The sequence below is a fragment of the Ictalurus punctatus genome, chromosome 12 (genome assembly GCF_001660625.3).
Source record: "Ictalurus punctatus breed USDA103 chromosome 12, Coco_2.0, whole genome shotgun sequence".
Classification (NCBI taxonomy): domain Eukaryota; kingdom Metazoa; phylum Chordata; class Actinopteri; order Siluriformes; family Ictaluridae; genus Ictalurus; species Ictalurus punctatus.
In genome coordinates, this window is record NC_030427.2 from 16,009,702 (window position 1) to 16,033,759 (window position 24,058).

Here is a 24,058-nt window from a genome sequence, read left to right on the forward strand (position 1 = left end):
GAAGCTGGGGAATGAGGAGGAGAATGTCTGTGTTGCAGCAGGTGCCATTCTGGTCTCACAGCTCCAGGATCAATGGTTCAATCCTGAGCTCAGCTTACTGTCTGTGTGGAGTTTTTGTGCATGTTCCTGCTAAGCCCCCAGTTTGGTTTCCTTCAGGTTCTCCGGTTTCCTCCCACGTCCCAGTTTGCCCCCAGGTCTGGGAACCCATCCAGGGTGTATTCCAGCCGCATGTACAGTGTTCCCGGAATACAAACAAAGCGCCGTATATGTCGAACCAAGAAAATGTCAAGAATGTTAAAGCATCTTAAAGGAGCGGCCAGAATGAATGCAAACAGAAAATTTGCCTGGCAAAATAGCCAAAGCACCTACATGCCAAGGGAAAGGAAATTGTTTGTTTAATGCCAAAGTTTATCTTGGTTAAAAAGAAGAAAAAGAAAAAGAAAAAAAGAAAACAAAAGAAAAAAAAGAGCACCAGCTGGTTACTAGCTTTCATTTAATGTTTTCTTCAACATTATCCTGGTAAGAGCTGCACTGGATCTTGGATAAGTTCACACACTGATTCACACCTACAAGCAATTTATTTCAGCAAGTCTGACATGTTTTTAGTAGATGAGAGGAAACCAGAGAACCCGAAGGAAACCCACACAATCACAGGGAGAACATGAGAAATGCCACACAGACAGAAACACAAGCTCAACTTTGATCCAGAGTAAGCCGAGCTGTGAGGCACCACCTTGCCGCACAAACCTAACGTTTGTTTAGCAAATAAGCCAATTCACTTGAATAATAAAGGATGTGGGAACATGGGAAAAGGAATTTGCTTATTTAATGCAGAGTTCATCTGGGTAAACTTTGACCTGCGAAGCTGTGAACCTTGAAAACATGAGCTGGTCAAGACTCAAATGTCAAATCAGGAGTAAGAAATCTTGGGAAACTTCTCCCATGACATTAGATTTTAAGATTTACAAATTACATTACTAACCAAAACTTCAACTGCTCATCATGAATTTTCAGCTAGTGGAATTTTCAATAGGCTAAGTGGCATAAAAGTCTCTTAGAGGAAAAAAAGTTACTTCTAGGGGAAAATGTAAAAGCTCTATGTAGAATTAGAGGTTGTCTGGAAACTAATAACTCTTAAAACATTAACTACTTTTATTTAATTCTCTGTAAATCCTCATGAAATCGAAAAAAAAAACCGACTGTGAAGAACTGCGAATCGGTTCTTGGAAACGACTCAACCGATCCCCACGTAATAGAATCAGATTCGGAGTCGACTCTGGAATCGAACAGGGCTAGTCGCGACGCTTTCAGAATTCCAGGCAGCCCATAATAGTCGGCTAGTGCTCGCACACACACTCACACACACACACACACACACACACACACACACATGGAGTGAGAGTGAGTGAGAGAGAGAGAGAGAGAGAGAGAGAGAGAGAGAGAGAGAGAGAGACGTCATCACGTTCAGGCGGAACCATTTTAAAGGCGATTCATTGGTTCTGCTGTTGCTACGCGCCCAGAGGTTACTCAGTGAAGAAGAAGACGAAGCAGAACAAGAAGAAGCAAGGGGAACATGCAGATTTTTGGTTTTATATTTCTTCCCAGCACGTGAGCACAGTGAGAGGAATAATAAATGCAGCTTAAATGATCATGAGTAATTATTTACATAGCAGAAGATTCCTGCTCTTATTATTAAAGTAATCTTCCCAGAACACAGTCATAGGCCACAATTATATCATGCACACCTACAAATAAAGGTGCCAAATTTAAAATATGGGTGCTACACTAGTTCTTGTAGAACAATGCTTGCTATGTAAGAACCACATCCGGTTCCCTGAAAGACCTGTCACTACACGATCATATAATCATTCTTAGTATCTCAATGAAAGAATTCCCATCATAAATCATTTTCCACATGATGTGAATATTCGCTGATGCAACAAAATGCACAAAGAAACCACAAAATAGTTGGAGATCCCTGCCTTAGAAGGTACTTTAGGAAGCCAGAGATGGTTTATTTGGCATGGTGATGTAGAGAACCTTCCTTGGCATATAAGGTATATTTTTATTTAGTATGGAGGAGATATAGGCAGCAATGTTTCTCCATTATCATTGTTCTGTTTAAAAAAAAAAATTAGATTAGATAAACAGATAATGAGAATTGGGACTAACTTGTGTCGCTTCAGTTAGAATGGTTGGTATGTTTTGCAAAATGCATGAATAAGTTGGTTTTACTGATCCACTGGAACCCTTTTAAATGCATTGAGATAGTCCTGTTAATTATTTAATCAGCATCTTCTCCAAACTGAACACAAATCATCTGTTAGATCAATTTACTGAACACGATATTAAATCAAACTGAGTTTAGGCCTAAAGTGGTGAATAAAACTTACAGAGTGATGCTTTATAATGAACACAGTGTTATACAGTAAATGTAAGAGTTCAGGTTTTATTTGCGTTACCACTCTGTAGGCTGCGCGTGCTTAATGAGCTAAAAAGCAAAATAATAGCTTTTAAAATGTGACTTTAAACAAAATCTCAGCTAGCAGACTTTTTTTTCATTAAGATTTTTTGTTAAAATATATTTTTAAGGATATATTTCCTACGACGCAGCTCCAACCTTTTTTCACGCATTTTATGCAACTTGACTAAATGTCGACAAAGTACTAATATTAATAATAAAAAATAAAAAAAATAGATAAATAACAACTCATGAAGTCACTCAGAGTCACTAAAGTCATAGGTGTCATGAAATAAGTCAGGTGTTTGAAACGACACGGTAATAAAGATTATAATTACATAAATAAAGCAAAAATATATAGCTACAATAGCGGCTTTTAGATTAGACCTTGAGTGTCTAGTGTTAAATATCACACACTGTAATATCCAAATTATTATTATTATTATTATTATTATTATTATTATTATTAGACTAAGCTAACAATAGGCTAATAATAAGTAGGCCTAGTAATTGGTTACTTTCTATACAATATTTAAATATATAGAATGTTTTAAGTAGTAATTGCATTAGATTGTAGGCTACCTTTTTATGTTTATATTAATGTTAATATCCAGTAAGGTGTTGACTGCAAGTCAGATAGCCTATGTGATATTTGAGCCACTAGGGAAATTAATGTAAATAATGGCCTATACGTAGTTCTTAAACTTTTTTATTTCCCCCTCTAATATAATTAAAGCTATTTATTTTGTAGATAAATTATGTGTTCCCTAAACTATTTTTGGGGATGATTAATAAAGGGTTTATATTGGGGGGGACGACACTCACTTGGTTTTCACTACAATAACACAACAGAACACTAAACTGGCTCTAAACCGATTGTTTAGCTTGTTTGTTAACAACAAATAGGCTAATGATCATTAATGGACTGTTTTCAGATCGATACAGATACACGTCTATATACTCTGCTGTGTCCAAGGCAGTTAAAAAAATAAAGCTACTGAAGCTATTTCAATAAGATCATCGAATGCAAATTAATTTAATGTACAACAACTCACGAAGAATTATAAGGTGAAAAAGCTCATGTTAAAAAGTTAATGTTCATTTAATTATTATTTAGGCTTTATAATATAATTATAACAATAAATCAGCTATTGTTATCAGCAGGAATATAAAATAAAGCGATTAAAGGTTAAATAATATGTTAATTAATTATGAAAATAAAACATACTGTATTTAACCTTATAATGACCACAAATTAATCACTAATAATATGAAAGTATTTAAAATTAAATAACATTATAATTATAAATAAATTCAGCTCTTCAACACCACTTGCAAACATTAATTCATTCATTAAATATGGTCTGTTATTATTATAATTATTATTATTATTATTATTATGATTATCATACATTAGGTTAGTTATAAAACTCAGTGTCCTATCTGTTTAGTGTAACATAAATAAATAAATAAATAAATAAAAAATTGACGTGTGACGTGAAATTAAAACAAAGCTGTGATTGGCCGTCTCGGTCCAGAGTGCGCTCCGAGCTGGAAGAAGCTGATTGGACGGCATGTTTCCGGGCGCTGAAGGGCGCGCGTAGCAACAACAACTTCCGGAAACGAGCAGAACCGCAGAGGGAGCGCTATAATTAGGCTCCTCAGGGGTACATGTGTGCTTCTTTCGAGTTTGTGGGTTGGTTTTAATTACAGATATCAAGTATAAATCTATTTTAAAGCTTATGTATCTAGGTGAGAGGGGTGATCATGAGGATGGCGTAATTAAGGGGGATTTTTTTAAAATCAGTAATAAGTGTAAATATAGCATCAAAAAAGATCGTATAGACTTATTATTGGGTGAGGCAATTTTCGGTTCTGTTTTTTGTAGGAAAATCTACTGCACTGAATTAACACTTCTGTTTATTATAGGTGGAGTTAAGAAAAACTAAGTAGCCTAATCTAGGTGTTAAGTAGGTGTTCAGAAGGACTGAAGAGTTAGTATTTAACGCTTTTAATGTCACCTATCTTCTTTTTCTGGATTAAAAAAAAAACACGCAATGCATCTTGTTTTAGGGGATTTAGGAGATCTGGCCTAGAAGTGAGTAAAGTTCCTTAAAGATTAAATTATACATCTGGACAACATATTTCATACCCTGCATAATATACTCAAACTTAGCTAATACGTGATTAATAATAATATCAATAATGATAATATAGGCTAGCTAGTATAGGCTACACTTCCTTTTCCTCAACGTACCTTCAGTGTGCAGTTTTAATGGTAAAGTGATTGTAGCGTAGCTTTAAAATGATTTAAAACTGTTTCACCGACAATTAGATTTATACTTTAAAGGTAGTTTTCTTTGACACATTTCCCGGTAAGAGATACACACTAAAGGTGCACAAGATGTTCCCTTGATGGTACCACAAGTGACAAGTCAAAGTACAGTTTAAAAATCGAACAAACAAGCAGGAAAACAAACAAATAGATAAATAATACAGACGTAGCTAGGCTATATTTATATAGTAAATGTATACAATTAAATAACATTCCAAAGCATAATAATGCGCAATTAAATAATAACACAATGCCCCTATTCTAAAGCTCATATCACCTTGACTAACTCACAGGTAAAATAATTGGTCTAATTAGGCCTATATGAATTAAATGAACACCTGCCCCAGTGTTTAATAAATATTTGTGTCTAGTGTTATCCCTCCATCCATCCATCCATCTTCTACCGCTTACTCCTTCTTCAGGGTCGCGGGGGAACCTGGAGCCTATCCCAGGGAGCATCGGGCACAAGGCGGGATACACCCTGGACAGGGTGCCAATGTGTCCAGAGTTATGCTAATGAAAATAAAAATAAAACTCAAATTTGCGTTAGAATCTGCTACTTGATTTGTGATGTGCACTTTATCATTTTATTCTTTTATGATGTGAAATGGAGAAGACTGAGATGTGTTTAGTCAAACCTCAAAACCCGACACTGATGAAGTGTGAGAAAAAGCTTGTGCTCATCAACCATTTCCTTTTCTCTCTCTCTCTCTCTCTCTCTCTCTCTCTCTCTCTCTCTCTCTCTCTCTCTCTCTCTCTATCTGTCTCTCACGCGCACACACACAAGGACACACTGAAACACTCACACACACTCACACACACACACACACACACACACACACAGTCATAGCGAGAGCACTGTGGTTTCGGGTGCGATATGAAATGGCGTCCTGTTTTAATGTCAGTAACCAACATGCAAGTGGAAGAGTTTTTATTTAACCCCATTCGACTTTGTGGTATATATGTATGTATGTATCTATATATGCGTATTACAAATTGTAAAAAAAAATAAAAAAGAAATATGTAATGACATTTTTTGCAAGAATGTTTTTTTTTTTTTTTAAATATTTAAAAAAGTCTTTGTGTTTCACCAATAAAACTATTCAAAATCAAACAAACAAAAATCTTACAAACCCAAAGGGTTAAAAGAACCCGTATTTTAATACCAAGCATACGAAAGGTTCCTTTAATTATTATTGCGCGGATTAAAATTTGATGTATAGTAGCTATATAACCTATTAACCAGAGCATAATTAACGACTTACTTCAATTTCATTCAACACAGATGTAGTTTATTTAGAAATTAAACGTTAATACTTGCGTTAATACGTTGAAGAGCTTGTTGGTTTCTGTCTTGAGGCTTAATTAATTAATTTCATTTACGCGTTAATTGGAGGTGTTTAAAACCAACTGCTAAATCCAGCACTGTATGTGATCATTCTTTAATGAACTGTGTAGGTGTTCATCCCCTCTGTAAAATCTGTTTTGCGTTCATTGTGCTTCAATCCTGGACGTTAAATCATTCATGAGGGTTTTTTTTTTTTTTTTTGACGCGACTTGGTTGAAACACATTCTTATTACAGTCGTACAAATGTTTATACCTCATTATTCAAAATGAATCAAATTCCATCACAGAATTTTCAGCAGTGGACAGCTAATCGCTATTTCACTAATTCCACACATTAACCCAAATACTTTAATGCACTGATCATGACCTTGGCGTGGTTTTGACAGATTAGAGATTATTAGAGAGATGCTGTAATGATGCAGGAAGTTAATATATAAATAAAATAGCACACATACTGAATTATCAAAATTGATATCATCTATAGAAAAGGTTTGGCATTTTAGGGAAGAAATTTGCCTCAAAGTGTGTATATAGGCCTAATCTCTAAAACTAAATTTGTTCAAAATACAACAAAACACCAACTGACCAGTCTAATCATCTGTAATTATACAAATCATTTCACAAATGTCTACGCTGAGGTATTTTGAGTTTACAAATATGTCACTGGGGTGTTTACAGGTACATAATTGGACATCACAGCACCACAGATTTTTTGTCCATTTATGAGTACCTTGTTTGTAAGTCTAGTTCGTCTGAAACAGTTCTGTTCTTCAGTAACAAGTTGTTTTTTTTTGTGAAAGTGATGAAGCACAGGACACTATTTTCAATATGTATGTTCATGTGCCTTGTTTAGGCCTTAACACATTTATAGATTTATGGAAATTTCTAGAATGACACACATGGACTGCCACTTGATTTGATAATCCTGTTGAATTTATATTTTGATTATGATTTTGCTTTTATTTATACAAAAAGTTTGAAGCTTTATTATACAGGTCAAACATGCCTATACAGCATATACAGTAAGTGTGCTGAACCTTAGGCTTTAGGTTTTAAAAGTGCAGTAGTCTTTATTGCTTATTTTCTACAAATGTCCTGAAAAGTAAGTATAACATGATAAAAACAACAACAACAAAAACAAACAAAGGTCTGTTAAGCTGTGACCCTAGCAAAAGTTTATTAATTTGCTGAGAAAACCTGTTTGGAAAACTAACTTCTGGTCTGGAATGGTTGTTTGTGTATGGATGTGCCTTCTGTCAGTCGTTATATAGACACTATATGGGCCACCTAAGATCCTGGGGGCGGAGCTTTGTGAAAATGGGAGGGAATCATTCAAGAAAATCTGACCTAACAATGTCATCAAATTGAGATGGAATCTCCTGTGCACAGCCTCATTCAAGTCATGTAAAAGATTTTCTATAGGATTTAGATCTGAGCTCTGACCAAAACGGTCTTCTTATTGACTTGGATTTGTGCTTTTATGTGTTATCGTGCTGGAAGGTGAAAAAGGCTTGCAGTCTTTTTGCTAAAATAAATAGGATTTTGGTGCTGTCCATGATTACCTATATCGTTACTGGAGCCACAGTCCTAACTGAAGTGAAGCAAAACTATAGCATGATGTTGCCACCACCATGCTTCACCATGTTTATGGGTACGGTGTTCTTTGGGTGATAAGTTGTCTTGTTTGTACATCAAATATATCTTTTAGAATTATACCCAGAATATTCCCACATGGTTCAGGCAATTTAGTTGGGCTTGAAATGTTTTATTTGTTTAGGTTTTTTTTTGTAAGAAAGGGCTTCTGTGTAGCCACCCTACCCCATAGTTCAGACATTTAAAGTACATGAGAGATTGTATCTCATGCAGGGATTAACCAGTACTTACGAGATGTTCCTGCAGCTCCTTTAATGTTGTTGCAGATCTCTGGGAAGCCTCCCTGATAAATTTTCTTCTTGTTCTTTTGTCAGTTTTGGAGGGACATCCTGTTCTTGGTGATGTAACTGTGGCACTCCATTTTCTCCACCTGCTGATGATGGCCTTCATGATGTTGCATGGTACAACTAATTCTTTGGAAATTCTGTTGTATACCTCACAACGAGATACTGTATATACTTTGCAAGCTCTTTGGGTTCAGCAGTCAGACAAAACCAAGAAGATGTGAAGAAAATTGAAAAAAGAAATATATGTTTCTGTTTAAATGCAGTGTTTATGAAAAGTTCCTGAGTTGTAATTATGAGATTGTGGTGGCATTCAAGTGAGCTCACCTAGTAATTACGATGTTTCTGACAGAACTTGAAGGCATAAGTCTAGTTTGGGGAACAGAACTGTACCTGCACCTTGTTTCTGACAATATGTTCAATAGTTAAGTGGCTTCTCTGCTCGAAAAAAAACCTCAATAGAAACCCTGATACATTTTGTAATGGTTTTAATGGCTGTAAAGGGAATTGTATTGGTTTTATTGGAAGCTGTAAAGATCCCTGTGTGCCTCTACTGGAAATATGTTGCCTTCTATTAGTGGCATGTTATGTCCAGTGGATTACATTAAGGACCAATAATGGTAATGGTTTTAATGGTTAGCTGATGGTTTGTAATGGTATTTGTAGAGATATTTGAGTAAGTTACTTCAGTCCATATATAAACACCTGTGAAGCAAACATAATATGTTGTAATCAATTGGCTGAAGGTGTTTACATGCCTCACGATTAATGTCATGTAAACATGCATTTCTTGCTTTTTCAGATTATTAATATAAGATTTTTGTCCATTAAATACACCACTTTAGCAGCTTTAGCAATACATTTCTGAACACCTTCTTGTGTCTACGTGAATAGTAAAATGATTATATGTATATATACAGTATCTCACAAAAGTGAGTACACCCCTCACATTTTTGTAAATATTTGATTATATCTTTTAATGTGACAACACTGAAGAATTGACACTTTGCTACAATGTAAAGTAGTGAGTGTACAGCTTGTATAACAGTGTAAATTTGCTGTCCCCTCAAAATAACTCAACACACCGCCATTAATGTCTAAACTGCTGGCAACAAAAGTGAGTGCACCCCTAAGTGAAAATGTCCAAATTGGGCCCAATTAGTCATTTTCCCTCGCCGGTGTCATGTGACTTGTTAGTGTTACAAGGTCTCAGGTGTGAATGGGGAGCAGGTGTGTTAAATTTGGTGTCATCGCTCTCACACTCCCTCATACTGGTCACTGGAAGTTCAACATGGCACCTCATGGCAAAGAACTCTCTGAGGATGTGAAAAAAGAATTTTTGCTCTACTTAAAGATGGCCTAGGCTATAAGAAGATTGCCAAGACCCTGACACTGAGCTGCAGCACGGTGGCCAAGACCATAGAGCGGTTTAACAGGACAGGTTCCACTCAGAATAGACCTCGCCATGGTCGACCAAAGAAGTTGAGTGCACGTGCTCAGCGTCATATAAAGAGGTTGTGTTTGGGAAATAGATGTATGAGGGCTGCCAGCATTGCTGCAGAGGTTGAAGGGGTGGGGGGGTCAGCCTGTCAGTGCTCAGACCATACGCCGCACACTGCATCAAATTGGTCTGCATGGCTGTCGTCCCAGAAGGAAGCCTCTTCTAAAGATGATGCACAAGAAAGTCCACAAACAGTTTAGTGAAGACAAGCAGACTAAGGACATGGATTACTGGAACCATGTCCTGTGGTCTGATGAGACCAAGATAAACTTATTTGGTTCAGATGATGTCAAGCATGTGTGGCGGCAACCAGGTGAGGAGTACAAAGACAAGTGTGTCTTGCCTACAACCAAGCATGATGGTGTGAGTGTCATGGTCTGGGGCTGCATGAGTGCTGCCTGCACTGGGGAGCTACAGTTCATTGAGGGAACAATGAATGCCAACATGTACTGTGACATACTGAAGCAGAGCATGATCCCCTCCCTTCGGAGACTGGCCCACAAGGCAGTATTTCAGCATGATAACGACCTCAAACACACCTCCAAGATGAACACTGCCTCGCTAAAGAAGCTGAGGGTGAAGGTGATGGACTAAACCCTATTGAGCATCTGTGGGGCATCCTCAATCGGAAGGTGGAGGAGCACAAGGTCTCTAACATCCACCAGCTCCGTGATGTCATCATGGAGGAGTGGAAGAGGACTCCAGTGGCAACCTGTGAAGCTCTGGTGAACTCCATGCCCAAGAGGGTTAAGGCAATGCTGGAAAATAATGGTGGCCACAAAAAATATTGACACTTTGGGCCCAATTTGGACATTTTCACTTAGGGGTGCACTCAGTTTTGTTGCCAGCGGTTTAGACATTAATGGCTGTGTGTTGAGTTATTTTGAGGGGACGGCAAATTTACACTGTTACACAAGCTGTACACTCACTACTTTACATTGTAGCAAAGTGTCATTTCTTCAGTGTTGTCACATGAAAAGATATAATCAAATATTTACAAAAATGTGAGGGGTGTACTCACTGTTGTGAGATACTATATATCATAGCACCATCACAGGATCACCATCACACCACAGTGTACCACACCCAGAATGCATTGCAGTGTTGTGTTGTATTGTGTTTAAACCGAGCAGCACATTCCTGTTTCACAGAGCTGCAGCGCTGATAAGACTCTCAAACCCGTGTTCACTTTATCAGAGTACGCTTGAGAGACAGTGCAAAGTGCACAAGGATATCTGTACAATGACGAGTAAAAATGTGCCATTATCTCTCTTGACACAGACACACACACACACACACACACACACACACACACACACACACACACACACACATACACACACACACACACACACGGATCGACAAACAAACACACACACACACCATCTGAAAATCTATAATCACACAAAAATAAGCTTTTAATGATCTGAGATAGTAGTCTGGAACACCTGGTGTGTAAAAGCAACTTTACAGAACATTCAGATGGCAAGATGGAACATTTAAAATGTTTAGGTTTACACACATAAGTGCTTAAAACACATATACATATATATAAGACAAATGAAAATACAACGGAAACAAGCAGAGTGAAAAAAAATCAAAATGGGAGTTTTTTCTAATTAGGCACATTCCAAAATTCAATAATGTTTTTTGCATTTTCTGTTAAAATTTGTTCAATTTCAGTACCTTCTGAACACGTCATCGGATGCTGCCATATTTAATTAATTAATTAAATGTTATCCCGTGTTGTACACACACACACAATAATCGTTTTAGGTACGCTATCCTCATTATATCTGAAATCAATAAATAACGAGACAAAAAAGTAGAAAGATATTTCATATCGGCACATGAATAACGCAGACTGAACAGTAGCATAAAAAATTAAAGTTAAGTTTCTAGGCAATGTCAAAAAGAAATCACGATAAAATATTTTGGTGCGTTTTAGAGTCGCTTGGTTTTATCCAGGTTCATTTCCACATGGTGAGGAATTATGAAGGGTGTAACGATATGCAAATTACAAATTCGATACCACAATTCAGTGGTGCAACACTCCGTACAATACATTTTCCATACAACAACAACAAAAAAAACGTGCCTTAGGTTTCCACTTTCAACTGATTACAAAACAACATCATAAAAGTACAATAAGTGAAACAAAATTAGAAGGACACAGTGTTTGTGTGATCTGTTCAGACTCTTAGCAGCTCTTAGCAGCATGCATTAGAATGGAACAAACATGGCTATACATGGCTAATTAACCATTAGTTGTACATAAATTATGGACATCTCAAACACCTGAAACAGGTCTGAAAAGTTTAGGAAGTGGAAAAAGGAGTCGCTTTTCCTTAACTGGCTTCATTTAAAAACCACACACTTGGCAATCCTGCTGGTGTGACCCTCAAGGGTACGTGTCTGAAGTTATACAGCTCTCTGTAGGACAAACGTGTTTTTGAATGCGTGTAGGGTCTCATATCTGCAGCTATGAAATTATCAGTCTCTGCCTAAACCAGGACTGAATCAGCCGAGAAAAGCAGCGAAGAGTGTGTGTGTTTCGTTTACAGGATGTTGGTGTAGATACACTAGTATTAATGTTAGTATGTCAGCATGCTAGCGTATTAGCTGGTGAAAAGCAGTGTGATTAAGGAAAGTGTTTTTTTTTTAACACTTTATTCGAGATAAGTTACTACTGGGCTTGATTAACTTTAGTACGCAGAGTGTTGAATGTATTGTTCGATACAAAGACAAATAGAATCATGAGAATTGTACCGAACAAAATGATATGACACGCCGTATCGTTACACCCTTATTAATTACACATTACGTTAAAAAGATTGATTGAGTAATAGCAGCAGGTGGATATAATAGTCAGCAAATCTAATAGTCAGGAAATTCCTGCGACTTATTGAACGGAAAGTGCGTTAAGCCCTGCCTCCTTTCCATCTTCAGTGGTCAATGTGATTATAAAGTCCTGTGATTGGCTGAAAGAGAGAGAGAGAGAGAGAGAGAGAGAGAGAGAGAGAGAGAGAGAGAGAGAGAGAGAGAGAGAGCGAGCAAGCGTGTATTGGCGCTAAACATTAACAAAGCAGCTTCGACAAAAAATTTTTCAAAAAATAACGCCTATTTATATAACAATATTGGCATTGTGAATGTCGAGTAATAACTTGCATGTTCAAATGAGATCATTCTGGAAAAAAAAGCTTATTTATATGCACACAAATTTTCAAAGTGACAAAATCAGTAGTTTCGAGTTAATAATTATGACTTTTTTAAGTCTGTTATTTCTAGACAGGTACGTATTCCTTGAAAGTCACCGTGAGGCAGTTCGTCGTGACATCCGTGATTATTATATTCCCGAGAAAAGGCGTGAAGCTCGGAGCACGTTCAGGTTCCCGTGTAGAAGGCGTGGTCTCTCTCTCAGTCGGGTTCGAGTGTCCGTTTGTCCGACAGTCCTTGATGGTGTTCCTCTGTCCTCGAGAACCTGTGAAGCTCAGATCCATCGGCTCGTCCTGACACGCGTCTGAGAGTTCAGACCGACCCTGACTTGAGCTTGCGTTTGGTGCACTAATGCTCCGACAGTCCAGGAAGCTCTTAGCGTCCCGTCGGATGCTGGAATGTTCCGAGTGACGCCGCTTATGGATGCCGTTTTCAGAAGATATCGGACCGGATTTTTTCATCAACTGTGATGTTTCAACATTCTGGAATTCTTCAATAACAGCGCGGTGGACTTGCCCGTTTCTGTCGTCCTTGTGGTGGCCATTTTCAAGCCCGTTCGTCTCAGTGCCGTTTGCGTGATTGGTTCCCCTCTCTGACGGCTCGTCCTGCTTCACCCCTCCATCCGCCTCTTTCCCATTCTCGAGGTACTTACTCATCACGATGACGATTCTTCCATTTTTGTTCTTGTTCTCTACAATTTTCAGTTTGCTGTTTATTCCTTTAACTGGTCTGGTGCTCTCCTTACTGAGCGTCGATTCTTCCTTCCCACCATCCAGAACCTTCTCGAGCTCCATGCTGACGGCCTTTGTGTCGCTGTGACGTCCTGAATCCGGTTCCTGTGCCTGTACCTGCTGATACAGTTTGGGGTCTGGTTGGTACTGGTGGTGCTTTCTGCTGTTGAGCTGGTAGTACTGTTTCTGGTCGTTCTTCCCGTTGATAAGGACATTGTCCAAGCTCTGGTACGGGTGCTGCCTCCTGCTCTGCAGCTGGCACTGCCGCATCAGTGTCGGATCAACGGACGTTTTGAGATGGACCCCATTCTCCTGAGATGCATCGTGGAGGTCAGAAAGAACACTGGATCTCAGAGCGAATGATGGAACCTGAAATGAAATTAAATTAATTCATTAACACCTTCTGACAACTCAGAATCCAGAATTCATGATGTGTGTGGTACAACAGTCTCTGGCCTGAAGAAGAGGGAAAGTCAGCCATGCTGCTTCATTTATCGAAGAAATTTCCACAAACATTTGCATTGCAAAGCTGTGGACACCGAATGCCAAGAAACTTGGGAACGAGAAACTGTGTGTGTGTGATACAGGTGAAGAGGTCGAGTCTCACCTGGGTGAGAAAGTGTTTTGGTTTTGGGCCTCTCTTGCGGTAACCCATCAGCTGCTCCTCGCGCTCCCTGTGAAAACACGGATTCTTTTTTAAAAATGGGATTCATCACAGATGCCATGTTCAGCAACATGATGCTCCAACCACAGTGTACTGAGGAGCCGCTATGCTCCTGAGTTCTTCAGAGGTTCAGTGGATAAAAAATAAATAAATAAATAAATAAATAAAAAGTACTGTTCCACTCTGAAACTTCTAATCCTTTTTACCCCACATTATTTGTTCTCTGTGTCCCCATTCCACCTCTGCACTCTTGGAAAAAAGTGGGTTCTTCTAGGGTTCTTTAAAAAGTTTCTAGTTTCCTAAACCAGTTCTACTTTTTTGAACCATTTTTGAAAGTTCTGAGGGTTTCCTCAGAAAGACAAACTAAAGAATCATTAAATTTAACAGATAAAAATTACATTTTATTTGCATGACATGGATTTATTTATTTATTTATTTTTAAATATTCCCATTCCACCTAAAAAGCTTCAACAATAGTTGTTTGGATAGTTCAAGGTTCACAGATTCATAAAGAGCTTTGACATAACCCTTTAATAAGGTTCTGTATGGATGGAACCATTAAAAAGGTCTTAGGATAGAGTTCCTAGCTTCCTAAACAGCTTCTATTTTGAACCCTTTCTAAAAGGCAAAGCCTCTGTTATAGAGTTCTACACAGAACTGTCAAGGGTTTCCCCAGAGCAACAAACCAAAGAACCGTTAAGGGTTCTAAATTTTCCAAGAGTGTACTAGAAATTTCTTTTGTTTTAAAGTTCTACGTGATGCAGGACCAAACTACATCTCCAATGTTCTCCATCCCCATCCCACCTCTACACACTAGACTCTAAATACAGACACTTCTAGACGGTTCTAGAGTTTAGTTTTTGTAAGGATGTAGAACCATAACATCAGCTCTTTCAGGTCTTCACATGGCTTCTTATGAGGTCTCAATGAAAATCGAGTCTATTTTGTTGATGGCCCAGGAAGTTGGAACCCTTTTGTTGGACATTTTTCAAATCTAATTGAAACAATTATTGCATTTTCCAGGAATTTTTTTGTCTAAAGTATAAAACATGCAGCTATGTCCCTGGTCCTGTCCTGTTTTATAGTTTTATTTCATTTATTTTATTATTATTTGCATATTCCTATGTGCTATATCCTGTTAATCATTTTTTTGCGGCTAATTAATAGCAGACGCTCATGACTACATGTTCTTCTTTTTATTTTATTTAGCACTCGCACTTTCTATATGAACCACTGCTTTTCTCTTACAACATCCATGAAACATCATGTAAATCTCCTGATTTAATTCCTGACTGATTTATGGAGATAATTCAGACTGGCTGACTGAAATGTCTCCACAGTTTGTCAAACTGTCTCAGTAATATAATTTAACTGCATATACAGTAAATAATGAATGCAGCGCTGATGACCTGGTGTGTGACCAGACTGGAGAACTTGCGTCGAATAAACCCCACTTAATTTTGTAGGAAAAAAAATCTATGCTAAAATCCATCTTTCTTTAACCCAACGTCTTGGCCACATTTATATTTTTCCTCCAAGTGAACCAGAGTTCAAAATGAGAGTGACAAGCTGAGAACAACAGGCAAGAAAAAAATGTCAATTTGACCAAAACATGTTATCGTCATCATGTGTCCTTTTGTTTCGGTCCACAGCTGAAAAAACCCTAACAATGCGCCAGAGAAGCCGTACGGACTCGAAGGAGGTGTGCGATTAATTCACAGCAGAAAATTCCCCCAGCGACTGACTGTGCAAAGACACGTCAGCCCAGAATGCTCCTCTGTAAACATTCAGGTGGGGGTTGGGGTCTGGGAAGTGGAGGGACATTAATGTATATGGCGACAGGGAAAATCTCTTTATTTTTGGAGGTTAAACAGTGTGGGATAAAGTGTGTAAAGCTCTTGTGGAAAACACTCCGTGTACATGCTTCAGCTCTAGCAATATACATCACTGCAGAAATCATCACACCTTCGCTGGCTAAAGGTAACCATTGAGGAAATGTGAGGTGAAGCGTTACAGGTCAGCGCTCCCTTCTACCATTCCAGAGACCATTACAGACCACGTGACTGGGATTACGTACGTAGCAGTACGATCTCAATAATTAACTATACTACTGTATTGTCTTGTTATTGTTGCCAAGAATATATTACAGTAAACATCATCTCTCGGCTTGCTGACAGAGAAAATGTTGCGAAGCTGCAAGGCATGACGTGTGAAAATTATACTCCTTTAAAAATTTCAACAGAGATAAAGTTTAATTCAATATATTCTGGTGTAATCATGTATTCTGTTGATCAGAGGTCTGGCGATGAAACATCAGTCCCTCCAGGATTTTATGATAGCAGAAATGAACACAAAATCAAGCAAACATTGCAATATTCGGAGGAGGTTACAATTTTTAAATTACCGCAGCTTATCCATAGATATGGGCCGAGACACGTCATGTGAGGTCATCACAATGCGCATTCAGCCAAAGCCCTCTTCAATTCACGTGCATGGAACATGAGTACAGATAAAAATCTCATTTACCAACAAACATCAATGAAACACAGTGCAAAGCTATTTTGCGCAATTCAAGTAGTTTTCACAAAAAAGCACAAATAACTCTGCAATCACAGATTTTGAAAAAGCCGCAGCAAAATCAAGCAGTTTTGGCCGCAATGATCGCAAAAAAACTCAGGGTACGGACTGAAATATCCACGTGTGACCGTGAAGGAGCATCCTGGTCACATAATCCGATTAATCACTGCTCAAAGTGAACAGCACTTCTTAATTGTAAACAAAAATACCAACAAACAATAATCTATAATCCAACGCTGGTTTATTTCATGCATTCACACTCACATCCCATATTTTTTTAACACAAAAAACTGAAGGATAACAACCATTCTATTTTATTCCTCAATCATATAATGACCTCAATAGAGATGTTACAAACAAAAATAAAGTTCGGGGAAAAAGTAGCAGAGATTTTCACACTCATTAGTGTGTTCTTAAATTTGTGTTTAACTAAATACTAGCTGTAGAAGACATTTATAGCTATTACTTTTTCCTCACTGGAACTAAGAGAAAACAATGTTGGACAGGCCACGCCCACAAATGACACGATCAACTTATATATATGTATGCACACACACACACACACACACACACACTCACTTAAAATATTTCACATGACTGATTATCAGCAACTGGTAGATAAGAGAAATAATATCAGAAAGGTGTATTTATGATGTAAAAACAGTTACTCAGCATAATATAATGAGAGATATGATTTTATTTCTTGTGCAGGTAAACATGTCTCTCTAACTGGTTTTAGGAATGTCAGACACACACATCTGCTCTGTTCTCGCACTTGTTTCGCTTTAGAGGGGGTGATAGAAAGAGAGAGAGAGAGAGAGAGAGAAGGGCAGTAATGGGCTGTAAGGGAGTAGAAACATTCCTTGGTTGCCAGAATGATTGTGTTCACTCATACTGGAATGCAATTTAGTGCTTGTATTGTTTCTTTCTTTTATTATTATTCCTTGTTGCTGACGTGGTACCATCAAGGGGCTGTCATTTGTACCTTCATTCTGTATCATTTATGTGGAAACGTACATAGTGTACTGTTAAAAATAATTTAAGATACACATCTGGATGTTACGGAACACTGATGTACCTTCTGATGTAAATAAAGAAACACAAGGTACACAGGATATACTAAGGATACAAAATGTGCCTCCTTGATATCTCTGTACTTCTGCAAGAAGAAGAAAAAGTAAACTTTGGTACCTTTAAATTCATTAATTTGGTACCTTATTAATTGATAACAAGCTGCAATTTCAGAAATAAAGGTACCCAAAGCTAAAGGGGACATCTTTAGTACTTTGGTACCTCAGAGTGTGCCATTATTTAAATGAATGCTTGATTTAAGCTCGTTTTCAATTTATTGTTGAATTAAAAAAAATAAATATAATGGAATAAATAAATTCAATAAATACATTATTGTCTGGTCTGTAATTTACATTACTGTACTTCTATTCCATTTCACACACGTTTAGTATAAAGTTTAAAAATATTTTATATTGTTATTTTCTTCTTTCTATCAGTGTTATTATTTATATCCTAATCATTTTATATCATTCTAACTGTGCCTCTCTTTTTATGTCTAACTACATTTTGTTTCATTATCTTGGCTTTATCTCGGAACGGTGCAATATAAATAAAGTTTATTCCTTATCCTATGTTTATTGTCATCATCGTGGTGCTCTCAAGGGTGCACAAACTTTTGCACTCAACTCTTCTCTTAATAACTTACATTCAATCATAAATCCATAAAAGGTAGGAGTTCACCCTTGTAAAATAATAAACCCTGGGTCGGTGCAGCGTGTTTGCAGGATGCCCCGCACCTATCTGGCAACCCGGAAGTCGTGCACACCTGTCACCCTGTCACGCGCCGCGCACTCACCTGTGTTGGAACGCTACGAGCAGGCGCGGGTCGAGGATGTTTTCCTCCGGCTCCCACGTGTTGTACCTGTCACACAGGTGAACAGAGAAGGAATGCAGGAGAGATCAGTACACGTCTATAAACACAAAGCTGGGAATCACAGGAAACTCCGCAGCGACACGTCGGCTAAATTCATCATTTAAAATAAAAAACAAAACATGTCTCTAGGTATCATACGTGTGTAAAAATGTATTTTAAAAAACACCACTCATTTATTGTAGTGTTTTGAAAAATGTAATCAAATTGTCGGGATGTAAACAGCAATTGTGAAGCCAATACTGCAGTTTTTGGAGATATCCTGCATCTGCAAAAAGCAAGCGTGCTTTAATGGCCATTAAAACCTTAAAACGTTCAAAACGGTTAAACTTGCGAATTGCACACGTTGTACAAGGACCTTATAAATAAATAAATATTTGAAATGCATTCATTTATTCATTAGTAATGGCTTTAAAAAAAGAAAGAAAGAAAAAAACGAAAAGAAAGGCGAAGGTGCGCATGTCAGCACTGCGCGCGGGATTAAATTCATTCTTCATCTTTTATTTCCTTCCTCTCACTCTTTCACTTTCTGGCACATTCACGCAAACACACACACACACACACACACATAGGCTACACACACTAAGACACGCGCGCACACACGTGCAAGAAACGCGTAAACAGATAAAGAGATTAAAGTCTTACTTTGGTGACCAGCCTCTCCACTTGACCAGGTACTCAAACCTTCCCTGTGGATGATGGAAGATTAATTACAAATAAAATAATCATCAATGCATGCAAAGTTGTTGGGTTTTTTTTTTTTTGTTGTTGTCCGAGCATAAAAGTCTCCAGAATGAAAATCTAGACCCAACACGTTCCGCTCTCCGTGCATTAAAAGAAAGAAAGAAAGAAAATAAACAGACCTTTCGGATGCGTTTCTTCTCGATGCTCTCCACGGCGAACACTTGCTCTCCCGCCGCAGGGAGCTCCATTTTTATTGCAAAAAAAAGAATAATAATAATAATAAAAATAACAAAAATATATATCTGTGTATCTAGCCTATATTAAAAGCACGGAAGCGGTGTCTCAGCGTGCAAGCGTGTTTTATATAATCCATAGAAGTGTAAACATGAGGGAATTCTTTATCCTCCGCTTCATCCGGTGCGAAGTATCTGGAAATGAAATGCAGAAAAACACACGGCGCAAAATAGCCATGGCCGTGACGTCACGAGAGATACCACCTCCCCCTTACACCTCCACCATCATCCCTCTACCCTCCTTCACCACCCTCACCACGCTGTTCCTTTTGTGCGCATGCGCGGTACCGCGCAAATTCGACACTTCCGGGTTCAGAGGTTTGCGTGCAGCCTGATGCTTATATTCAAAGTGCTAAATGTTACTGCGTCACACATTTCCATAAAGAACCAGCAAACGCAACGCACGCGCGCGCGCACACACACACACGCACACATACACACACGCCCCACTGTGAATAATTTAAAATGCAAAAAAAAACTTCCCAGTGAATACAGAGTAAATTATATATTTATTACGATTTTTTTATTTTACTACTATGCATAGAATATATTAAGAACCTTGTCCTTGTAATCCTTGTTACTTACCTTTTGTACCTTTAATATATAGCTATATTTCTATGGAATACTGAACAATTGAACATAATTTTTCATGAAAAAATTAACAAAAATATACATATATAATGAGAAAGAAGAAAACACTCTGAAACAAAACAGTGAACTCAGTGGCAAAGCTTTAACATGGTCTTCAAACAAACAGCATTCTTTGTTAATAGTTTTCTAAGCTTCGTTTTCACAAATCATTGTTTATGAATGCGATGCCAGGGTTTTAATTTACGCTCGCCATTCTGGCACAAACCCTGTGTGTGATCGGGGCTTAACAGTGATTTACTCTAATTTGCTAGCGAGATTTGGATCGACAGCTCCCTGACCCGGAAGTTGAGACTTCAGTGGTGAGTATATTATTTTGTAATTAATATTTGAGGTTTGGGTAGACTCATACCACAATTTTTTGCCCCAGGATAATCTCTCAGGAGTGACACGGAGCGGTGGCATTGTCATCATCCTCCTCCTCAGCTGGACACTCGAGCTGCCGATCCAAATCTCACTAGCCAGTGAGATTAAATCCCCTTTAAGCCCCGCCCACACGTGAGATTTGAGCTAGAATGGCGCGTGTAAACTTGCAGAGCATAAATGAAAAGTGTGAAAGCATAAACGAAAACGCATTCATAAACCATGATTAGCGAAAAGGAAGCTTAGGAAACTATTAACAAAGAATGCTGTTTATTTGAAGACCATGTTAAATTTTTACCCCTGAGTTGATTGGTGAAAGTTTCGGAGTGTTTTATTTCTTTCTTATTGTATATTTTTGTTCATTTCTTGAAAAGTTACATTCAACACTTTAGGCACAAATCTAATTCCATCTTTCACCTGGAAATGTGGATATGCAGTAGTGAGGTTTAAAAAGGATTTCACACACATAAAAATTGTAGGTCTTTTATAGTGTTTTAGTGTGTTTTGTATGGTTTGGTATCTCTTCTCTTGAAAGGTAAGGCTCAGGAGGATTAACTTTTGTGAATAGATTTGATTTGAAACAGATAAGATTCTGACAAGGAAGTAAACACAGCTCGTGTCCTGTTGGGTCAGAATTCTGCATGATATCAAACGTGAGTGTTGAAGAGCTTGACTGATTTGCCCAGTAGCCAATAGCGTTCGAAATATGCCATGCCACAATCCCCACCCAATCCAAACAAAGCTGACAGTAGCTTAGTGAGCTAGCTAAATATGGAAAACAGCGTAGGGTTTATACAGCAAGTGTGTGTTCCTGATTCTTATCCATGTAGAAATCCTGACAGTTAATAAAGACACAATCACATCCGCATTCTGCAGAAAGAAGCGACATTAAAGCGAAAAGTGAAACTCGTACAAAGGGAATAGTGCATGCATGAACCTTGCTCTTTCAAATTCGTACACGTTTTTAATAAGATCGGTCTGGTCACATGTTAAGAATCAGAATTGTTCACCCGTCCATGTCGCTGCTGATTTAGAGGATCAGAAAATCCGACATTCCACCAGAACAGTGACCGACTACAATGGCAGGCTTGGACATTTTATAGACTTCAAACTAAAATAAATAAATATTTTTAAATGTCCTGGACACACTCAGAAATCGGTAATTCAGTTTCACTTGCTAATTTTGCTCAGATTAAAAATGAGCAGGATCGGTGAAGGTGCTGACCTTATGCAAAGTTTATCCGCATATTACTATAAAAGGGAATACATTCCTGTGAGGTTTACATAGATGTCAGTGAAAGTTATCACTTATTCCGAGAACAGCTTTAATCTTATTAGATGGCATGAAGTTCACATTCCATGGAGATTTTAAAGAATTTATGCAATAACAGATAAGCAAATTGAAAGTGTGGGGTGTTTAGGATTTTTTTTGTTGATTAGGCATCTCAAAGTGTTGAAAGAAATCATAAAATCTGGTGGTGTGTGAATGTGTCAAGTTCAGTGATAAACTAATATTGTACGAAACTTTGTACAGTTTATTTATTTATTTATTCTCTGTTGGGGAATCTTTCAGTGTTCTACTTAGAACCCTAAAGAAAGTGTTTACAGAACAGAAAATGTTCTAAGTAGAAGCTAGGAACTGCGTAAACTCCAAATGATTGATTTTTGTTTTGTCTTAACAGCTAGAACCTGTCATTTAGATTTTTGGAGCTTGGAACATTCTTGAACAACCAAGAAAACTTGGTTCTTTAAGGGTTCCTTTAAGGATAATGTGTATATCAGCTTGTTGAGTCGGATTAATTTTACTTTAAATTGTGTCGCTCTCTACATGAAGACAGTGTGACTTATTTCCAGTTAAATCCGTCTGAATCATGTTGATGGGTGCAACGTGCTTGTTTATGTTTATAAATATGCGCTGTTCTTCAGTGTGACCGAGCTGCTGATTCTCCAGTTGGGTAAATACATGCATGCAGTAAATCAGCAAACGAGTTGGACTGGAATGATGATAAAAACACACAGTTCTGTGTTTGTGTGTGTGTGTGTGTGTGTGTTTCTTACTGCTGTCTTACAGTAACAGATCCTATAATCTAAAGGTTTTGTCAGCACTTTCCGCCTTCACTCAATGTTTACTCAGGTTCGTAGTTCTCACGTATATCTTCTGCTTTCGTAGGTGGGTTTTTTCCCTTTCTAACCTGCAGTAAGAACCTTCCAGTCTTCAACTGTTTTCTGCAGTCATCCCTCTACGATTTTGCCATTTCGCTTGCAGAAATCTTCACTAAAATCAAGCAAACTGCAATATTTGGAGGAGCAATTTTTTTTAATTTCCGCCGATTTTCTGTAGATTTGGGCCGAGACACGTCATGTGACATCATCACAACACACATTCAGCCAAAGCCCTCTTCGAATCACGCACGTCGAACATGAATACAGCTAAAAGGTCTCATTTAACAACAAACATATGTGAAAGACCATTGTTACCACCCGTTCTAGGGTTAGGTCGCACAGCGTAAATAAAGACACGGGGTAATGTAAGGTGGAGTAGATAGGAAGTGGTGTTTGAAGTAACAGAAGGAGGACACACAGAAGTAGCTCAAAAGGGTGGTATATTGTGGTATTTACACGATATGTACACACGTGCTGTACACCACAGATAATCCGGGGAAAACTTCAGGGTGGACCAAGGCCAAAACAACAAACAAAAACCACTTTGAAGGGAAACTAACTTACCTTAAAAAAAAACAAACAAAAGACAATTAGCTTCCCTACACTCCCTTACCAAAAACAGAGATAAAAACCCACACCCAACAGAAATGGCAGTCACACCCGTACGACTAGTGAAATATATACAGTATTTGATATTTACAAAAAAATACAGCAATGTGACTATATACAAACAGAAATCAAAGGGCAGACCAAGCTCAGAGTCATGACAGGCACAGTTCAAAAACTAGAAACATCATAGGACAAATACGGAGCGGACTAACAGCACAACCACACAGGCAGAATGAGTGAACATCGGCAAAATGAAGTCTATACAATCTTCCATTCTGGGAAGGGGAAATGAGTTAGGTTTGGTTATCGCATTTACTTTTCCATAGTCAGTAAAAAATGAAACGAAGAATCAGCCTTATGCACTAAAATACAGGGAGAACACCAGGGGCTTACGCCAGGGACAGCGTGTCAATTTTTAAGCAAATATTTTGCCCCTTGCTTCATCACTGCATGTTTAACTGGGTTAGCCCTGTTTGTATGTTGCCTGATGGAAGGATGGACACCTACATCAATGTCATGCTCTAGTAACGTGGTTCAAGATGGGGCATCAGAAAACAGTATAGGAAACCTTTGTATTAATGCTTTG

The 24,058-nt window shown here is 38.0% G+C and overlaps 1 protein-coding gene across 1 annotated transcript; it reads right to left on the bottom strand.

Annotated features, from left to right (window-relative positions):
* Positions 1-10,982: 10,982 nt before the first annotated feature.
* Positions 10,983-19,902, bottom strand: LOC108273333 (E3 SUMO-protein ligase CBX4). Its single transcript, XM_017482503.3, has 5 exons — positions 19,576-19,902; positions 19,358-19,401; positions 18,638-18,703; positions 14,137-14,203; positions 10,983-13,898 (listed from the first exon to the last, which is right to left on the bottom strand). Exons 1-5 carry the CDS (start codon positions 19,642-19,644, stop codon positions 12,867-12,869), a joined length of 1,278 nt encoding a protein of 425 aa, XP_017337992.1. The 5' UTR covers positions 19,645-19,902; the 3' UTR covers positions 10,983-12,866.
* Between the last annotated feature and the right edge of the window lie 4,156 nt (positions 19,903-24,058).

Coding starts and splice junctions, on each gene's coding strand:
- LOC108273333 (XM_017482503.3), bottom strand. CDS start 19,644: ATGGAGCTCCCTGCGGCGGGAGAGCAAGTGTTCGCCGTGGAGAGCATC. Junction 19,402..19,575: donor AGAAGAAACGCATCCGAAAG/GTCTGTTTATTT, acceptor CATCATCCACAG/GGAAGGTTTGAGTACCTGGT. Junction 14,204..18,637: donor CTCGTAGCGTTCCAACACAG/GTGAGTGCGCGG, acceptor GTGTTTTCACAG/GGAGCGCGAGGAGCAGCTGA.